Below are 21,881 nucleotides of genomic sequence, written 5' to 3' on the forward strand. Positions count from 1 at the left end.
TTGAGTCCGGCTCCCATGTCTCTCTGCTCCCAGTCTAATTTAGTCCCGCCTTTTTCACCCTTGAGCTGCATTCAAATGTAAAATAACTTGCATTAAGGCCACTGGGAATAAGATAAAACGCAAATTTGTATGCAACTCACCCAGTAATTTTGCATGGACAGTGTTCTCCCTCAGGAAATATTTTCTACCGGGTGGGATGAAAGAGTAGCTGGGTGGGGGAAATATATTACATGCTGCAGCACAGAAACCAGTGCAATTAGCATCAAAATTTGATAATCAGTCCTGTAGCATCAGCTTATTTTACAGGCCAACCTCATTTTCTGCTTGTTAATTAGTGACGACCCCTAAGCTTAGCTTCTAAACAGCTGCTCAGAGCCCACTGAGCATGTGAGTGTCACAGACACTTTCCAAGATGGTGACCCCCTGTGACAAGTTTGAAGTCCAGGATCATTGCTGCTATTGAGATCCTCAAACTTTAGGCTGGTGCAATAAGTTCAGTAAATACATTTCTTTTTTAATTTTTTAGCCATATTAATTTTTAGGGTTTACTTCTCCTTTAATCATAGGTTTAAAATCCAGCAATTAATAATTGCTGTAAAAAATATATAAGCCTGAATTCAACTGCAAATGTTGCTGTGCAAAATGCTGTGCTATTAAATTAGTAATATTATATTTAAGGCTCCCAAAACATGTATTGGCTGTATCTAATGGCTTTTGCACTTTTTACAGACTAGCAAATAACTAATGATTCCTCTAGAAAGAATATCTGCATGTTTCCAGAAAAATGTCTTGATTTTCCAATCATGTAGACAGTCAACAAATTAACAACAGGGATTCCTTATATGGCTAAATAAACAGAAATGGTGTGTATGTCTGCTCCTAAGGAGTAGTTACAACATTTAATAATGTTTATTAGGACATGTATAGCCTAACGAGTTTCATGCCAAATGGGTACTTACTCATAGGCTGCACTTAAGTTGGCCATACACGGGCAGATAAAGCTGCTGATATTTGTCCTTTAGACCAATTTGGCAATTTATCTGCCCGTGTATGGGGCTTCTGGCCACGAGATTGATCGAGAAGGTTTAATTTTTCCGGTGACCGACCAGTCGGAGCCAATTGCTCTTCATTGTAATTCGTTCTGCCCTAGGGCTGAATGTTGGGATTACCCAGATATAGCCCTGCCGTTGTTGGGCATATCGGGGAAAGATCCACTTGTTTGGCGATGTCTCCAGACGAGCGGATCTCTGTGTATGTCCAGCTTTACTCATAGGCTACTTATATGGCTTCTGCAAAGCTTGGAACATAGATAAGTGAAAGCTTTGTTACACTTTGCTGGCCTCTCCTTATTAAATATGATGTGTACCAGCAGCCATCTATACCTTCATTGTTACAATGATTAAAGGGATACTGTCATGGGAAAACATTTTTTTTTCAAAAAGAATCAGTTCATAGTGCTGCTCCAGCAGAATTCTGCACTGAAATCCATTTCTCAAAAGAGCAAACAGATTTTTTTATATTCAATTTTGAAATCTGACATGGGGCTAGACATTTTGTCAATTACCCAGCTGCCCCATGTCATGTGACTTGTGCCTGCACTTCAGGAGAGAAATGCTTTCTGGCAGGCTGCTGTTTTTCCTTCTCAATGTAACTGAATGTGTCTCAGTGGGACATGGGTTTTTACTATTGAGTGTTGTTCTTATCTACCAGGCAGCTGTTATCTTGTGTTAGGGAGCTGTTATCTGGTTACCTTCCCATTGTTTTTTTGTTTGGCTGCTGGGGGGAAAAAGGGAGGGGGGTGATATCACTCCAACTTGCAGTACAGCAGTAAAGAGTGATTGAAGTTTATCAGAGCACAAGTCACATGACTTGGGGCAGCTGGGAAATTGACAAAATGTCTAGCCCCATGTCAGATTTCAAAATTGAATATAAAAAAATCTGTTTGCTCTTTTGAGAAATGGATTTCAGTGAAGAATTCTGCTGGAGCAGCACTATTAACTGATTCATTTTGAAAAAATAATTTTTTCCCATGACAGTATCCCTTTAAGCAAAACCCAGTCAGTGTGTGTGTGTAGTTTATAGGCCATCAAAAAGAAAACTTTATTAAAGGAAACATAAACCACAAAATAACATTTTCTATAAATCGTTTTTATGGCATGGGGTGGTATGCCAATTACTATGGCCGGAGCATTACCTTTACAGGGTTTTCTACAGTGCAGTTCTTTTCCTCCAAGTCCAGTAGTTGGCATACTCACAGTGAGTAGCCTCAGGCTAAATGGCGCTTGTTCGCTTGGAATAAAACTGCTAGAGACCTAATCCAAAATCTGGCCAGAGCTTGTCCCAGAATTTTGCTTTAGCCAACCAAATTTGGTAATATTTGTCGCTCCATCTAACATCATCTGGCGACATCATAATACATTTTAATCTAGCAGTAATCTTCAGTCTGTCTCCTGCTGAACTACAACTCCTAAAATTCAAATGGCAGCCACTAGTTTCCTTTGGGTTGCTGGGAGTTGTGGTATAGCAACAGGCTTAAAGCCTCAGGTAAGGGGGCAGATTTACTCGATGGCGAAGTGGCTAACACTAGCGTCAATTCGCTAACGTTACCACCCGCAGGGACATCGCCAATTTACTAACAGGCGCAGGTGTCACTTCACTAGTGAAAGAGATAGAAGCTAGCAGTCATTCACACTCTATCGCCAGGCGACTATTCGCTCTGGTGAATGGACGTTACTCCGCAAATTCAATGAAATGCGGCTTTTACTGAAAGTTAACTCTTTCGCCAGACTTGCCTTCGCCAGCTCAGACCAGGCAAAGTGCACTGGAGTGCATAGATCTTCCTCAATCTTCTTTTACTTACATCATATTTTTTAGTGGAAAAAGTCCAAAAAACGCAGGCGTCTTTTCCTTTTTTCGGAGTGATAGCCTGCAAATGTCTTTACATTTTTTTTTGGTTAACCGGGTTCCCCCATACATTTTCTAACATATGGAACATAAACTATACAGTGGGCTCATGTGTAAGGCATTATAACAACTCTATTGACTTTATTAAGGTTTCCTGGACTTGTGTAATCTAATTTATTTGCTGCAACATATACGTCCATTCAACTTTAAATTTCCCGCTGTATGCAAATTAACCTGAGCCTCTAGCCAATTTGCTCTAGGCAGAAATGAATGCTAGCACATGTTCGCTTTCAATTGCTTGCATTGCCGAAGTAACGCTAGAGAAACATCACCAGCGCCCACGACAAAACTCCTCATTCCAGTGAATTAGCGTTGTCTAAGCAAATTTTCCCCTGGCGAAGTGTAGCGATGGGTGCGAATCAGTCGTTGGGCGAATTTTCGCCCTTGAGTAAATCTGCTCCTTGGAGACTAATGTGTCAGCATACGTAGCATATCATGAAGTCACACTGTGCTGTGTCTTTGTGAGTTGCTTGCTGTTCATCTGCAAACTATTTCACTGGCGATAACCGCCCACCAGTTCATTCTGTATGTTGTGCAAAACATAACATGTTGCTTATAAAATGAAATAGTTACACGTGAGGCACCAAAAGGATGTAATTTTCTTTGCACATTTAACGACTCAGGTGAAAGTAGGACACACAGGAACGTGGCAGGGAAAATGTGTAAATTGGTAGGTATTAGACAAGCATCTTTGTGGTCCATGTGTTCTCCTTCAACTCACAGTCTCCATATATTGCAATGGTTTAGAGACTGCCCAACCTGCACTTCACTACCTATACCTGCAAATAAATTGGATTTTATGTACAATGAATTGAATTGTATCTATGTAAATGTATGTGCTGAACTTCTATAGGTTACTTACAGCTTCCCTTATATTTACAGGAATGCATCTCTCACGCTACTGGTATTAAAGTAGAGGGGGAAACTGACTTAAAGGGGTTGTGCAGCATTGAGTTAACTTTTAGTATGATGTAGAGAATGATATTCTGAGACACTTTGCAATTGATTTCCATTTTATATTATTAGTAATTTTTCAGTTATGAAGCTTTTTATTCAGCAGCTCTCCAATTTGCAATTTCTGCAATTTATCCTAGCAGCCAGGCATAGATTTGAATATGTATAAGAGATGGCTGGAACAGAAAGTTGGGTGATACAAAAATAGCAATAACAATAAATTTGTAGCCTCACAAAGCATTTGTTTTTTTTAGATGGGGTCAGTTTAAAAGCTGGAAGAAGACAGCAAATAACTAAAATACGGAAAAATAAATAATGATGACCAATTTAAGGTCAAGTTGCTTAGAATTAGCCATTCTATAACATACTAAAAGTTAACTCAAAGGTGAAACACCCCTTTACTATATATCTTGGGCTAGTTCATTACGTAGGTAAATTAGTTATATTCTTTTCTTTTGTTTTTGGTCTGCTGATAACTACTCATTTGCCAAGCACTTGCACCCCAGGAATTGCTGATCTCTGCGCCAAATCTGTCTTAGGGAACTTGGTTAGGAAAGGGCCCTAATGCAGGCTGTGTCCCGAGACGGTTCTGGATAAGGTTGCCACGTTTTGAACTGGACAACCCAGTCTTTGGGTGAAAACTGCCTGTGGAAAACTCATTTAGGACTCTTCTAGATTGACCTAGCAATCGGCCAAATGTTCAATTCATAGCCCCATCCCAGTGATGTCACCTCCCCTCCCTGTGACATCGCCACCCTGCCCCCATGATGTAAGCACCCTCCCCTCTGCCCAGATCTACCAATGAAAAAAGGTAGCAATCCTATTTCTGGATGACATACAAGCAGGGCCAGACTGGGGTTAAAAAGCAGCCCTGGCAAAAAAATCAAAGCAGCCCACATATAATTGTGAGACATTGCCTGCCAGCCCCCTCCCCACAAGTTAAAAAAAAACATTGCTGGTCAGGGCCCCCCAATAAAAAGAAAGAATAGACATTGGTGGCCAGGGTCCCCCATTAAAGTAAAAAAAACATTTGTGGCCAGGGTCCCCATTAAAGAACAAAAACAACATTGGCTGTCAGGGCTCTCCCCCTAGTAAAGTTAAAAAAACCACTGCGGCAAGTGATTTTTAAAAATATAAATAAATAAACACCATTGGTAGAAACATCTGTGGCTTCAGTTCTTTTTGACAACTTCCACTTTAGCACCCATTCTGCTTTGGCCCCCCGCTCGGCTTTGGCTCCACTATCGCGTCCCATAAATAGAGGAGCCCACTAGAATGCTCAGGACATGAGGTTTTATGGATAACGAACTTTCCTTAATTTGGATCTTCATACCTTAAGTAGTGTCGGACTGGGACAATAGGGGCCCACCAAAGAACCATACACCAGGGGCCCACTCTCAGTACTGTTATTCTTCTTCTACTCTCTGAACCTCTTTTCTCCTAGTCTCTATTCTTTACATAATAATCTATTATTCCATCTATTTAGCCCCTTTGTTATATAGATGGGGAATGGCCATGAAATAGGCCAAATGTTTACAGACATTTGGCACCTGGGTTCACCGGGAGTTTTCCTGGTATCCCGGTGGGCCAGTCCGACACTGACCTTAAAGGAACAGTAACACCAAAAAATGAAAGTGCTTTAAAGTAATGAAAATATCATGTACTGTTGCCCTGCAATGGTAAAACTGGTGTGTTTGCTTCAGAAACTCTACTATATTTTATATAAACAAGCTGCTGTGTAGCAATGGCGGAAATTGAAAAATGGCTATATGACACAGGATAACTAATGGATAAAAGATAACACCATTAGACAGACAGAGCTTATTTGTTATATGTTATGTAACCTGAGTCTTTTCTCCTTTGAATGGCTGCCCCCATTGCTACACAGCAGCTTATTTATATAAACAATAGTAGTGTTTCTGAAGCAAACAGATCAGTTTTACCAGTGCAGGGCAACACTGCATTATATTTTCATTACTTTAAAACACTTTTATTTTTTGATGTTACTGTTCCTTTAAGGCTACTGAAAATAATGTAAATATTAAATAAAGCCAATAGGCTGGTTTTGCTTCCAATAAGGATTAATTATATCTTAGTTTGGATCAAGTATAAGCTACTGTTTTATTATTACAGAGAAAAGGGAAATACTTTTGTAAAAGTTTGTCTATGGGAGATGGCCATCCTGTAATTCTGAGCTTTCTGGATAATGGGTTTCTGGATAACAGATCCCTTATCGGTACACAGAAAATGCGAAAAATGGAAGAAAATTTGCACATTGCCCATTTTAAAGTTTAAGAAGCAGGAATTTAGCCAATACATCAGCTCTACGCCACCAGTACGGGACAAGCTGAGCAAATCTATTAATAAACGGTGATATATTGCTCAGGGCCTTGATAAAATAAAATCAGCAAGATACCTCTGGTTAAGTGGTTTTCCCTCTTTCTAAATTCCACCTTATGTACTGTAAAATGCTACCTGTTCCACTTTATAGCTTCTAATGGCAGCAATAGTGTTTAATTAGCAGGAATTCAGGGATTTTCAGTAAAAAGACCTTTAATATTCAGCCAGCCGAGTGCTTCTAAACACAATGTGCATGCTGGGACTAGGTATAATTCATAGCCATTGTTATAATTAGTAATGAGCCCATCAGTGCCCCCCTTTCTAAAGACAACTACTGTTAAATATCACATTCCATGCAGAGAATATTAGTTTATTATTACATGTGCCGTGTCAGCTGTTGATTAACTGTTTAAACAAAAGAGACTGGCTGCTCCTAATATTTGTGTCTTGAAGGGGGAGGTAGAATACAGGCATGGGACCTGTTATTTTGAAACCTGTTATCCATAAAGCTCCAAATTATGGAAAGTCATATCCATTGTAAGCATCCAGAAACCTGTTATCCAGAAAGCTCCAAGTTACGGGAAGTCAAATCCATTGTAAGTAAATAATAAGTAAAAATAATTCCCTTTTCTCTGGAATAATTAAAAAAAAAAAAAACAGTTTATTGTACTTAAAGGGAGAAATAATTAATCCTTATTGTAGCAAAACAATTCTGTTGGGTTTAGACTTATTTTAGCACAGTATGGAGATCCAAATTAAGGAAATATCTCTTATGCAGAAAAACCCAAGACCTGAGCATTCTGGATAACAGGTCCCATACATGTATATTACAGCAAATTGCCCAAATGTGCTGTTTAAATTTCCTTACAGTATATTGATTTACTGCTGATTTTCTGGCTAGATGATAATGACGTCATGACTACAGACTATATAAGCACAGCAACGCAGCACACAGCTGCCATTATAGTGATGGATGTAGATAGTAACCTCAGGGCAAGGTAGGCCGCAGGTTCCCTCACATTTTATTGGTTTCTATATTTGATGAAAACATGAATTTGCTGGGGTTCCTGGCTCCAGAGAAGCCTCCGCTCCAAATATTTAAGCAAATTATTTTTTATTTTCTTCTGCTGACTGGAGCTCATACTTGTTACAGGGAGCAAAAGAAACACTTTCATAGAAGTCGGCTTAATTTGATCTCATTGTTTATTGTACAAATTATGGCCAGAATCTTCATTATTTAGGCACAATAACGAGCAAATGTCAAGACAATGGGTTTGGCAAGTTTTTGCCATTTCTCAAGTTTCGGTGAAGTGAAACAGGTTAGATGTAAGGGGTATACCTGAGGTGCGGCGGGGACGCCCGCAGTCTTCGTCCCTTGTGCTTGCCACTTCTGGGTCAGGCTGCACGTGACATCATCATTGTCGCAAAATTCTAATATTTAAAGGCGCCTTTTGTGCATTGCCCAATGTAAGGTCTAATTCTTTAGTTCCTGGGAGCAATTCTTTCTAAGTGTTCTTGACCCTGCCTGTGCCTGACCCTGTCTAGTCCGCTGCCTGTCCTGACCATTGCTCGTGTATTGACTACTCTTTGGATCCTGCTTTGTACTGCGTTATTTGTGTGTTTGAACTCGGCCTGTGACCTCAACTATCCTCTCGTCTTTTGATTCTGTACCGCTGCTGCCGTTGGAATTGACCCAGCCTGTCCCACAACCCTGCTTCTTGTTCTCCGTTCCAATACTACGTACGTTTCCCTTACCTGCCTAGAACTCTCTTCCTGGTCCTCTCACGTTAAGACCTGGCGGAGCCCGAGTAGCAGAGGGTTCCTCCCAAAGCGAAAGGTGGTTGTTATCGGCAGAAGACTGAGCTGTGACCGGGACCTTGGGGATTGCTCTGGCTTTGGGATACCAATCGTAACATCAGATTTGCGTTTTTTAGTCTTGGAATTCACAATAGCAGCAGACAGGCAGGTGTCATTTTGAAGATGCTGTTATTAAGGCAAGTTCTGCAAAATCTTGTTTATGTGCCAGAATGGGGCACCTGATACCCATGCCCATACACTGGCTACACAATTTGATGGTTAGGAGGGCAGGGGAATGTGGGAGTGCAGTGAAATCTAGAAAACGCTGAATGGAAAGTGAAAATAATTGCCTGCCTCGCCCCTATGCCTAAGGCATAGAGGAGGGGCAGGTAATATATGATTGACAGTTGAGAATTTTAGATGAGTTTATAACAGGTATGGATGTTTTAATAACAAAAAGAATTTTGGTTTCACGTTTAATGTAAAAACGTGACAAAACTTTTTATGTCTGGGTGACAGGTCCACTTTAAGACCCTTTTATTGCAGTTTCAGAGGTTCCTTGGTCAAAGACCAAATATTTAAAATTTTTGGGTTAAAACTAGGGCTAATTAAGGAGAAGCTAGAGGTAAAATTGACTGATAGTAATCATGAGTTTTTAGGTTATATATGTGGTATCAGAGGGTGACGGTATATAAGACAAGACTTTTCATAGTTAGAACATTTCAATATTTTCTGGCATAAAAAACATCCCATGGGAAATGTGAAATAGCTCTTTGGATGCCAATGAGCCACTACCAGTTGTCAGAAGATGTAGGATTGATTATACATCTGTATGGAACTCCCATCTTTTATAAGAAACCCTATTTGTTTTATTGATTTTAGTGCAACATGTCAAAGATGCTGCTGTTTTGATTATGACACACATGGAAAGGTTTATTTATCAAAAAATTTGATTAAAGGACAACAAATGACAAAGCTCTGGAGACTTTTTTTCTGCTACTGCATTTTTTTTATTCTCGAGTACCAGCATATCTGTAGAAAAATATAGACAGAATGGCCACGGTTGCATTTTGTCTCAGAACACGCATATGAAAATTGTTCCAATCATTTTCTGTAAGGTTAAAGCATTGACTTCTATCGAAACTCTGCCTCTTATATTTTTCATGCATATTTTCAGCATTCTTTCTTAAAAAAATTACGACTATTCAAAAACTTTCTCGGCTCTATTTTCTGCATTTTTTCTTGAATCATGGAAAAAATATCACATTTTGATAAAGCAGCACTGGGAGATAAGGAAGTAAAGAGATGCAAATGAAAATGTACTAACTTGTCTGCTCGATAAACTGCCCATTATCCATGATACAAAGATATATGTTGCGATCATCACATCCATACCTCAAATAAACCTAGTTTGCATGATTTTCACCGAACTGGACATTTATGACTATTCCCACACTATTGCCAGAAATGTGCAAGTTGTGTTCCCAAACCATTGCAGCTGCACTGCTTCTGTCTGACTCTATTGTCCATGGATGAATAATCATTTTGTTTTTTTGCTATATAGATTCCAATTATGTTTCAAGGACATATGCTGTAATTAGACAGAGCAGCATTGCTTTAGCTGCCTACACACTAATGCACAACAAGTGCTTCCTGAGTAATTATTGGGAGAAAAACCAACAATTTTGAGGTTAGCTAATTACCCCTCTGCTAATACATGTTAGTGCTTGTTGCTCTGCTTGTTACATTGATATATTGAACAGGTGGCTGCTAAGGACAGTATGTGCCCCTGTCTTTTCCTGCTTTGATGTATTTATTTGATAAAATATACATTCCTCAGAACACATGGAAATGTGGACATAGCATGGCTAAATCAAATGGGACACAGTTTGATATTAGCAAACTTCCATGCTTTTATCAGTCCTACACTGTCCTGTCCTTCTGCGCAATGACCTTTTTTCTTTCTGAGGCCTCCAATTTAGTCAATACCATTTCCTACAAAACAATTATGGGAGAACATATTCTTGAAGGCCCCCAAAAGTGTCCTTTTTTTAAGCCCCTTCCTCTGTTATAAAAGGTGCACCAAAGACACAAGTAGGGTCAGATTGGCACACTGGGGTACAAGGATAAACCCTGATGTACTCTGACACCCCACTGTCAACCAGATACCTGCCACCAGTTGAGGTTGTGTCCGTCTACGTGCCAGCATTGCCAACAAAGAGTACATACTTCACTTCTTCCAACTATCTAGTAAGGTTAACAACTGTGACTGCTTTGAAACCTATGTTCAACCCCATGTGGGTCACAAACTAAACTGTTTCTTGCTGTAGATTTTGGAATCCCAGTACTGTAGATTACAACATTTCCAGATTCCATCACTTACAGTATGGGATTGTGATTTGTTAGTTGAAGATCAGCATGGCCACAGCCACAACTGCCCCCTGCCCCAGCTGAAACCTCCCTCCACCAATTCCCTCCCCATGCACATACCTTATTTCCTCTTCTCACGGCCCCAGTCTGGGTTGGGCAGAGGTTAAGATTTTAAGAGGGGGAGTAGGTCAGAGTCAATGGGGCCCACAAGGTTTTTTTTTGGTGTCGTGCCAGCCCAATCTGACCCTGGTGAAGACTGTAAAGTAGAAGAGGACTTTGGGTTGGATAATAGCTGGTTAGGGTTGTGTTTGGGTTGAAAAATGTATGCCCTGCTCAACACTATAGGGAACAAAATAAGATTCAACTTAAATTGAGCTAATAAACCAAGTAATATTTAATCTCACTGCTAATTACAGGGCAATGCTACAAGCACTGGTGGATGCTCTATTCTAACACATTTCTGCTTTTCTAAGAGCACCATGGCAGATTAACAGTAAAGCTTGATATTTGCTGTTTTAATGTTATTTAAATGGCTACTATCAATCCTTATCTCTATGTCCCCCATCCTCGGCAAGTAGAGAGGTTGGAGTAACATTTGGCAGTTATTTATTTTTCTAGAATATTTAGGGTATTGTGATGTTCCAGCAAGTAAGGGCAAGAAAGCAGCTTTTCATTTCACAGATGAAATCAAAACTCCAATTCCAACCAAGATTATTACAAAATTATTATTCCATGTTGTTTTCTTGGTCAGCTTTATCAACTATACTGTAGCACAGAACAAATGACTTTTAAGAATATCGAAAACGATGAATCCTGTTATCTTAAAAGGGGAAATGTGTTTATTTTAGGACGTTTGTCTGAAATTTATTACATTTTCAAATGCCATATTGGTGCATTAATTGTCCGTCTTTTTCTCTATTTTCTCACTTTGTTTATTCCAGAAAACGTTTCCATAGTTTGGGCCCCCTATCCGCTGACGCCAGTCTGTCTCAGATATCATTTGACCCTGGACAGTCTCAGGATGGAAATGGAAAACAAGGTGGTTCCCACTTAAGTGAAGGTAAATCCTGCATTTACTGCTTTAGTACATGGATACGCTTGTTCTGTATAGTTATAGCAGCTTTGGTTCAATTTTCTCTTTATAAAATCATTACACACCAATATATAATGCCGTTTTCTCAGGGCTGTATTTATTTTATATGGGCACCAACATGTAAAAAAATCTTTTTTTTTTTTCAAAATTCCCCAGCCCTCAGCTGGACACTTGCCTCTAAATCCATCTCCTACCCAACTGATAAGAAACACACTAGAGGAACTGCCTAGGACAGCACTAGGTTTTAATCCCCCGCTGAGCCTTCTGAACGAAAAAAAATCTGACATGCAGGATTTTCAGATTCTGACTTTTTCCATCCTCGGGGTATAATATATCCCATAAAATGTGAGGTTTTTTTTCACAAAAAATTTGGATTTTATAGTAAAAAAAAACCTCGAATTTTTAGAGTTTTTGGCATCTGGACTTTAATAAATAACTCCCATAGTGTCATAGTAAAAACACCTTTAGGGTGAACACCCCTGGTCCAAAGAAATCAGCAGGACTGCAGAATAAGTTTCTCATATCCACACTTTCTTGTCCCTCTCTTCACAGGCAAGGAAGACACGCCATCTTTACTAGGCCTTTGTGGCTCACTCACATCTGTGGCAAGTTACAAGTCCCTCACAAGCCTGAAGTCCAGTGAATATCTGGCAAGCCCTACGACAGATATGACCAGTCCAGGTTTAACTCCTTCCTGAACATAAAGCCATAAAGGACCAGCTTTGTGCGTGCATTCTACATTCCATATCTGAATTTGTTGCGAAACGGTGTTCAGCGATGATTTGAACTGAAAATGAAAAAAAAATTTGCGAAATGAATATTGGCTAATTCCCAAAATTAATTGTTAGAAAGCTACTTCTGTATTTCTTGGAGGCCCATTTATCAAAGGTTAAATTCCGAATTCATGTGAATTTATCTTTTTAAATTAGAATATACTCACAATTCGACTGGGAGGTTATTTAAGAAAAAATTCTAATGTCTAATATTCGATCGAATGGTTCTGACCCGAAAATTCGTATTCAATTCGTAAGAATTTACATTCGAATAGGGGGATTAAAATTAGAATTTTGACACTAGAAAATTCTAATCCAAATTAGAATTTACTGTTCGACCCTTGATAAATCTGCCCCGTAATCTATTAATATCTTTAGTATTCTATTAATATCGCTGGTATTTTAATTAAAGGGAATCTGTCGTCATTTTAAACTTAAACTTTTTTTTTGCATTTTTATAAAAAACACACTTCCATAAACACTGTCTGGGAAATAAATGTTAATCCACAAATTTTTTAACAAAAAATGTTTTTTAACAAATTAACATCCCCCTGATCTTTTTTTTTTTAATTTAATTCACCTTAGAATGAGTTTTAATAAGATGTAAAAAAAAAAAAAACAGCAATCTAGGTGGATTACATTTTTGATATGTACTTTATTACCATTCACTTTTTTTTTCCAAAGGAAAAGTTGTGTATTATTTAAAGTACAGGTACGGGACCTGTTACCTGGAAACCTGTTGTCCAGGAAGCTCTAAATTATGTCTAAATTCCATAGACACCATTTCATCCAAATAATCCACATTTTTAAAAATAATTTCCTTTTTCACTGTAAAAATAAAACCGTATATTGTGCTTGATCCGGCTTAATTTAATGTTTAAATTATTTTCTAGTACTTAAGGTATACAAATCCAAATTATGGAAAGATCCGTTATGTGGAAAACCCTTGGTCCTGAGCATTCTGCATAACAGGTTCCATAGCTGTACTTACTTGCTTATCCCTACTGAGTATCTTCCCTATTTGTAATGTGTTTAAGGTGAACTAAACCCACCATTAATTAAAAATTCCTATCCCCTTCTATCCATTGGCCCCCCTCAATGCTTTCTCCCTCCTTAGTAACTCAGTGGAAAAAGTATCCCTGTCATGTACCTTGGCATAATTATGCAGAATAGCGCAGTGGAGCTCTTCAGTGCCATCTTTTCTATCTTCGGATCTTCTTGTTTTCCTTTGGCAATCTTCGGAGCTTTCCGCTGAGTAAGCACCAATACCGGAATAGTCCCAACTGCGCATGCGGGAAAAATTTCCTTGCCGGCGCTAACTTCCGCAAGAAACCAGAAGCTACAGAAGATGGCGCCGGAGAGCTCAGCTGCACTACTTTGCATGAATATGCCAAGGTTAATGCCAGGGACGGTTTTTCCCCTGAGTTACTACGGAGGGAGAAAGCAGTGGGGGGGAGGGCAATGGACGGAAGGGGATGGGGATTTTTGATTAACAGGGGGTTTAGTTCTCCTTAAAGTTGCTGTGTGCAATTGGAATCGTTTGATAACTTCTCTGCTATGGCATGTATCCAGGCAAGATTGGGGTGTGACACATAATGCTGGACTTGTACCAATATGTAGATGAACCGCACCTCTCACCTTTTCTATGATATTCCTGCCCTGGTGGTGCAGCTCTCTCAAGACGGTCGGCACACATCAGTACAAAGTAGAATGTTTGAGAGAATTGCACAAAACACTGTATATGTCGAAGGTGGGGATCTTACCCCTTTTTTAGTGACCACTTGTGCATCAACGATTCGAGGGGGATTAACCCTCCCTTCGTCAGGATCCAAACATTAGTGCAACAAACATATTTAAAGCCTAGAGATACATCGAGTCCCGCCCAATTACCCATAGTCCACCAGGGTGTTCCAAAGTGAGGCTTGACACTCAAAGTCCATGTTTTGGTATAAATGTCCAAAGTCCAGTTACACATCACAGATCAAACATGATTATACAGTATATTGTCCCTTTTAAACCAAATTGATTTAATGCATTTTTCACACACATGGTTATCAAATATCATAAAGTGAATTAAGTTATACTACTCACAACCAGCAGGAGTTTTACCATTATCTCTATTTTTCATTATTCTCACTGGCCAAGATCATCTGTGGAAAAGAATAGATGATCTTGTTGTTATGCTACTGACTTGCATCCAGGTAATCTTGCTTCAGAACTACTCCAAAGCAAGCAAAATAGACCCCAAGCACAGACCAACTGAGACACCGTATACTATATACCATTGGGGTGGGAAGCTTTATACACTACTTTGCATAACATAATAACCACAAAAGTAATAATTCACTTTCAGTAAATAACCAAAAAAGGTGAAGGAAGCCTCAAAAGCAGAGCTTTGCTGCAATTAAATTTATTGGTTTTTGTGCCACTACATGTAACACTTAGGGGCCGAGTCACTAACTTCGAGTGAAGGATTCGAAGTAAAAAAACTTTGAATTTCGAAGTGTTTTTGGACCATCGAATGGGCTACTTTGACCATTTGACTTCGACTACGACTTCGAATCGAAGGATTCAAACTAAAAATCGTTCGACTATTCGACCATTCGATAGTCGAAGTACTGTCTCTTTAAGAAAAAACTTTGACCCCCTAGTTCGCCATCTAAAACCTACCAAACTCAAAGAAGGTCCCCATAGGCTTGCCTAAATTTTTTTGGTCGAAGGATAATCCTTCGATCGTTGGATTAAAATCCTTCGAATCGTTCGATCGAAGGATTATTCCTTCGATCGAACGATCAAACTATTTGCGCTAAAATCCTTCGACTTCGATATTCGAAGTCGAAGGATTTTAATTCCCAGTCGAATATCGAGGGTTAATTAACCCTCGATATTCGACCCTTGGTGAATCGGCCCCTTAATAAAAGGCTTGTGGCCTGTGGCCTGAAACATGTAGTGGCACAAAAACCAATAAATTTAATTGCAGCAAAGCTCTGCTTTTGAGGCTTCCTTCACCTTTTGTGGTTATTTACTACAAGATTTGTGTGAGACGACAGGAACAAGTGGTGGGGCCAGCCTCAGCCATTTTTTCAGCCAAAATTGGAACACTGGATATCTTCATTTAGAAAATTCACTTTCCTTATTAAGAGGATAATTAATCTTTTACTCTAAACTCAATATAAAGACGCATTGATTGTATTACAACTTTTTCCTTATTTTCAAGACTTTGCTTTTTTTTTTAAAACCTAAATATTTGCTTTATATACAGAATGGGCAGAGATAATATTTGGGGTCTTTGGCCCGACAAATGGTTAAAGTACAAATTTCAGATGATTATGTAATTCATGTCATGCTCTTGTGGTCCTTTATTTTTAGGGCCCCTTTGGTAGCACCGATAATGTGCCATTGTTTTTCTTCTTTATCCCAAAAAATGTTCTTAGAATGGAAATGTAAATACATTTGTTGGAAGAAATTTTTTTTTGCTTTAAACTGGAAGATGATACGTGATGAATGTAAGGCATTTCTTTTTGTCACACCCATTGGCTTGTACGTAGCTTGCAATGATTGGTAAATATATGTTAAGTGCTTAGTAAATAAACATTAAGCAATTTGTAATAAAGGAGGTCTTTGTTTTTCTTTTAATGGTGGAATATTGCTAACATTTGGGTTCCACAATCCCATCAGACTGGCCAGGTTTTAGCATGAAACATATACAACCCTGTAATCATTTGGATCATTTCTATGTGAAAATAACTTTTCTACTGTGCCTATAACTTGCCCTGACTGGTGGCATTGTTACTGGGGAACTGTGATCCGTGGTGGAGCTTAGACAGTTTGAAAAAAAAAAAAAAAAATCTGCAAAACATTTAATTTTTTTTCTTGCCAATTCTGGACTCATTGCCATCAGAAATCTGCAACTTGTTTTGGAGCTTAACTGGTTCCAAATTGTTCATATTTTGCCAGTGATGAAGCAGTTGGTATCAAAAATCCATATTTTGTTACTCTGAATGAAAGGTATGGGGCAAATTCACTAAGATTCGAAGTTGCGCCAGGCTTCGCCGCACTTCGCCAGGCGTAATTTCGCCAGTGCTCGTCAAATTCACTAAAATCCGAAGTTGCGCACAGGGGTAGCGTAAGTTTGCGAAGTTGCGCTAGCGTTTATTCGCCAAGCGAAGCGAAGTTTCGCTAGCGATGGTTCATTTGCATACGGCGCCAAATTCAAATTTCAATGGAGGAATACGTATCAGCACTACAAATGCCTAGAAAACCTTCAAATCATCAAATAAAAGTTTTATTTTGCCCTACACATGTGCCCACTGTCTAGGTAAGTTGCCATGAGTCAGGAAATGTAGGGGGGAAGGAGGGGAGCCCTAAAAAAAATTTCGATCTTTTTCAGCCTATCACCCATAATGTAGAAAACACGCCAGCGTTTTTTGGGACTTTTTTTGGGACTTTTTTTGAAGCAATCCCTATCTACTCTATTGCGCTTCACCTGGTCTGAGGTGGCGAAGGAAGTCTAGCGTAAAAGGTAGCGTTCAGTACACTGCGCGCGTTAGTGAATTTGCGTAGTTACGTGCGTAGTTACGTCCGTAGCGAAAATTCACCAGGCGTAAGGGTGCGAAGTAACACTAGCGAATCTACGCCAGCGTTCGTTAGTGAATTTGCGAAGTAACGAAAATGCCCAACGCTAGCGAATTGACGCTAGCGTTCGGCGCTTCGGCGCTTAGTGAATTTGCCCCAAAGACTGGACAATTCTAAGCAACTTTTCAATTGGTCTATCACTATCTTAGAAGTATGCATTTTGTCCATGGCAAATACCTTTAGTTGGGTGTTCTATCGGTATATATTTATACAAACATTCTCCATCCACAGATATTTTATAACAGTTACTAGAAATACTCTATTATAAGGCCATTCCGTCAGCTCTGTCTCCATCTGGAGATGATATAGTGCAAGTGCAATGCTATGATATTTTGGTATTATTCACACAAATAAGAATAAAATAGGGCAGTTGACAATAGTAATCAATAGCAATGAATTTGACTGCAGTCCATCACATGTATTAGTAGATGATTCCCATGTTCTTCAGTTGCTCTACTGCAAAACTAATATATTTCCAGTTTAATAAATTGCTGTATTCAAGCCTACATATACATCAATCCAAAAATGGTCCTGCAGATTTAGTGCTGGCATCAAGTAGAGAAGATTCCTATTTTCCCCAGCCTCTCCTGGGATTAAGCCCGGTGTTTGGATAAGAGGTCGGCACCTCTCCAATAATTCTGGATAAAAGAAATTACTGTCTCACTTAGGGGTGCGCCCCTGAAACGTTACATTATTGACGTGAAATAAACACGCAGGGGTTTGCCCCGCTACACTTGCCTTTGTGTGTTTGGTAATTTCTTTTATCCAGATTTAGTTCTGACACCAGACAGGTCAGCTTTAAAAGGGGGTAAATAAAATATAGTATTCACATTGATTAATAATATGTAATGCACACATCAAATAACGAATGACTTGCAGGTGAATTTTACTTAAAAGAGAAGTAAAGGTTAAAAGTAAGTAAGCTTTATCAGAAAGGGCTATATAAATACACCAGTAATCCCTCAAAAGTAATGCTGCTCTGAGTCCTCTGTCAAAAGAAACACAGCATTTCTTTCCTTCTATTATGTACACATGGGCTTCTGTATCAGACTTCCTGTTTTCAGCATAAACCTCCAGGGCTTGGGCTTGAGCATGCTCAGTTTGCTCCTCCCTCCCTTCTTTCTCTTCCCTTCCACCAGCAGATGGAAGAGTCAAAGAGCCAGAGATATGACATGTCCCAAGAATTTCTTACTTATGTGACTTGATGATTATGTCACTAACCTGTCTATCAGTCTGTTTAACAATGGGTAGTGTGTCAGTTATATACAGTACAAGGGGACACACTTCTCTTTTAGCACTGAGAAAGCGGTGAATCAAAAATCTTAACGTATTAATATTCATATGGGTTTGTCTGAAAATAACATAAGGGGTAAAAGCCTATGTTATAGGTATATATCAATCTCAGACTATTACTCTGATCACACACCTGGCAGACTTCATAGCTGTTCCAAATCCTATTTTTTTGTACAAAGGAAACCTCTGCTTTCCCAGAATCATTCCTAACCAAGTACAAAGCTATTAATTACCTACCCCAAAATATTTTACAGTTTTTATTGGCTCTACAGAGTGTTATGGGGATTGAATTCTTATGCAAACACCAGTTTTTATTACTGGTTAAAGGGTTTTCATTTTTCTATTAAATGCTAGCCATCTACAAGCCTGGCCAGCAATTCAAAGTCAACTACACGTACAGGTATGGGACCTGTTATCCAGAATGCTCGGGACCTGGGGTTTTCTGGATAAGGTATCTTTCGGGTCTTCATGCCTTAAGTCTACTAGAAATTAATTTAAACATTAAATAAACCCAATAGGCTGGTTTTGCTTCCAATAAGGATTAATTATATCTTTGTTGGGAAAAAGTACAAGCTACTGTTTTATTATTACAGAGAAAAAGGAAATCATTTTTAAAAATTTGGATTATTTGGATAAAATGGAGTCTATGGGAGACAGCCATTCCGTAATTCGGAGCTTTCTGGATATCGGGTTTACGGATAAGGGATCCTATACCTGTACTAGCTCTTCTGTGAGAAAGAGAGCTTGTTCCATTGAGGACCAGCCGAACCATATATGAAGATATAGTGAAACCTCAATTTTGCATCCCCTGATTTTAAATTTTCCCTCATTTTACATTGTTATTTTGTGGTTCCACCTAAATATTATGTATAATACATTTCACTGATTTTACATTTTCCTGAATTTTACACCATTTTTGTCTGGTCCCCTGAAAAACGTAAAATACGGGTTCAACTGCATTCGCATTCAGGAACCTAGTTCCTGACACAAGGAAGAGAAAGTTTAACACAAACCTGGAGATGTAGCTTTATGGAACCCTAAGCATTTTAGGCTGAAACTGGGCAAAGGACCAAGAGTACATCCCAAAAGCCTTACCCCCAAATGTAATATTTGGCGTTATCACAGCACGCATTCGCACTTTTGCAAGTATATTTGCGCTAAGCGGAATGCAATATTTTTCGCACAGATATTTTACATAAGCACAAAACAGTAGCAAACGCAAAAATAAGATGAGTCGCAATGAAAGATGTTTTCACTGGAAAAAAACTAATAACCATATACCTTTACCACATGTAAAAAAAAATGCTGACATATATCTTTACCACATATAACTTGACCACATTTTTAAATTACATGAAGAATAGCGAAAAAACTTACGCAATGCGAACAGTGGAATTGCTCCACGAATATCTTTCTGCAAAAGTTGTACATACACCTTCTTCTCACAACACTGATAGCAAAGTCACGTGAACACAATTACATTGCGATTAGATTGCGAATAACATTTGCACTGAACAGCGACTACAGACACGACTCGTTAAAAAACCAAGCGCAATATAAGCAATTTGCGATAAGAAGTTTTATTACATTGATAACGCAACATCGCAATAGAGCGCAATAACAAAAGTTTAGTAGGTACAAAGTAAAGAAAGATATCAGATATCTGATTATATATTTTACACCAGATCAGTACTTTTAGCAAGATGAAAGGCACCTAAGTAAATGGTAAAACATAAGCTTAGCTCCAGCAGATCTCAGTAGTATGAAAAAAGGATGAATCACTATCGGGTTCAATGTTAAAGCTATTTAAATCCTTTACTGTACAAGACGCTCTGTAGCAGCACACGTCACCCATCCAAATCATTAATCCCAACAGTATATTTTATTCATGGATTAATGAAAAATAAAAAATGGAATATTTCGTACACATATACTATATATATAATGAAATGGAATATTGGAAAATATGGAAAATACATTTGGGAATACAATTCAGATTTAGGATATAATTGATCCCACTGAGATTAAACAATTTGTTATATAGAGACTCATTTGTTACATGGAAGATTTTGTTAAAAAAAAGACCCTACTATATACAATAAGAAATATTTTTCAATCATCTATTTATTTTATCGGAAAGAAGAAGAGACATCTACAGTACTACATTAAGCATGTAGTGAACTTTTGAATTGGAATATTACTATTTTATAAATGAAATCAATACTTCGTTAGTGGCTAATGAGCATAGTGTATTGATTATGAATATTAATAGGCTTAGCGAGAAGCACCACTTGTCTATACTGTTCTATGGCTACATGAATGGACATGGTTGTGTTTCTTATTGAGAAAAAATCTTTGAACGCTATTAAGAGCATTTAATATAATTTTCATTATATAAAAACAGCTGTTTTTGGGTGGAATTAACTTTTAATATTTTCAGAAATTCTTAACCTAACACTTGTCAGCTCCGAAAAATGTGATTCCCATGCTTGTTTAGTTTTCATGTTCCCACTTAGAAATGTACAATGTGCGCTTACAATAGAATAGTATCTAAACAAGGTGAATAACAAGTTTTAAACTGGATTAGCTCATGCAAAAAAAACAAAAAAAAAACTTAAAGGGCATGTAAAGTCTAAAATAGAATAAGGCTAGAAATGCTGTATTTTGTATACTAAATATAAACATGAACTTACTGCACCACAAGCCTAATCAAACAAATGATTTATGCTTTCAAAGTTGGCTATAGGGGGTCACCATCTTGTAACTTTGATAAACATCTTTGCAAGACTAAGACTGTGCACATGCTCAGTGTGGTCTGGGCTGCTTAGGGATCGTCATAAACAAAGCTGCTTGAGTTCTGCATGGCTGGGAAGTAAGGTGGGGGCTCCCCCTGCTGTTCATAAGTATGATTGTTTCCCTGCTCAGCAGTTAGGGACCGTGCACATAATTCTCAACTACAACTGGAGTTGATTCTCTCTCGCCTTTCAATTGTGAACTCTTGTGAGTAGGGCACTTATTTTTGCTCTAACCCTTATAAGTGATGGGCGAATTTGCGAGGTTTCGTTTTGCCAAAACTTAGATTTTTTTATCATTAAAACAGTAGCCAAAAACATATTAAGCACAACTTCTAATTACTGAACTCATTTTAAACAACATTAGTGATGGGCTCAGTTGTCCCATTTCGCTTCACCAAAAAAATGTTTGTATTTACCGTGAAATTCGCGAAACGGCAAAAAATTCGCAAAACGCGTTGAAGTGAATGGGCATCTGAATAATTTTGCTGCATGACAATTTTTATGCGTGACACTATTCTGACAGTATTTTTTTTTGACGCAGTGGATTTTTAGTAGGTGAATGTTCACAAATTTATTTGCTGGCAGCAAAACGTGGAAATTCTAAGCAAATTCTCAGCGAATTCATGTCTGCCGAATATATTTGCCCATCACATCTATTCTGAGACTTTAACCCGAATGAGGTGTATCAGTCAAAGTGTATTTCAAGATTATAGTTCAGATATCATTCTTAGTGTTGAGAGTGGGATATTTTAGAGGATATTTTTAGTCACAATGGTACATACAGTAACGGAACTAGGTGGGGGCGGGCCCTGGTGCGGTCCGTGCAGCCCAAACCACCCCCACCCTCTTCCGTGCACATTTACTTTG

General features: G+C 38.5%; 1 protein-coding gene across 2 annotated transcripts in view; it reads left to right on the forward strand.

The window, feature by feature from the left end:
- The window catches only part of rundc3b.L (RUN domain containing 3B L homeolog), a 104,117-nt gene extending 90,639 nt beyond the window's left edge, over nt 1-13,478 (forward strand). For both annotated transcript variants that reach the window (XM_041565873.1, XM_041565875.1), the window contains 2 exons: nt 11,367-11,485; nt 12,071-13,478. In XM_041565873.1, coding sequence (XP_041421807.1) covers nt 11,367-11,485; nt 12,071-12,216 — 265 coding nt within the window. In that variant the 3' untranslated portion in view covers nt 12,217-13,478. The remainder of the gene's footprint in view (nt 1-11,366; nt 11,486-12,070) is intronic.
- Nucleotides 13,479-21,881: the final 8,403 nt, after the last annotated feature.

This window comes from Xenopus laevis, chromosome 6L (genome assembly GCF_017654675.1).
Source record: "Xenopus laevis strain J_2021 chromosome 6L, Xenopus_laevis_v10.1, whole genome shotgun sequence".
NCBI classification, from domain to species: domain Eukaryota; kingdom Metazoa; phylum Chordata; class Amphibia; order Anura; family Pipidae; genus Xenopus; species Xenopus laevis.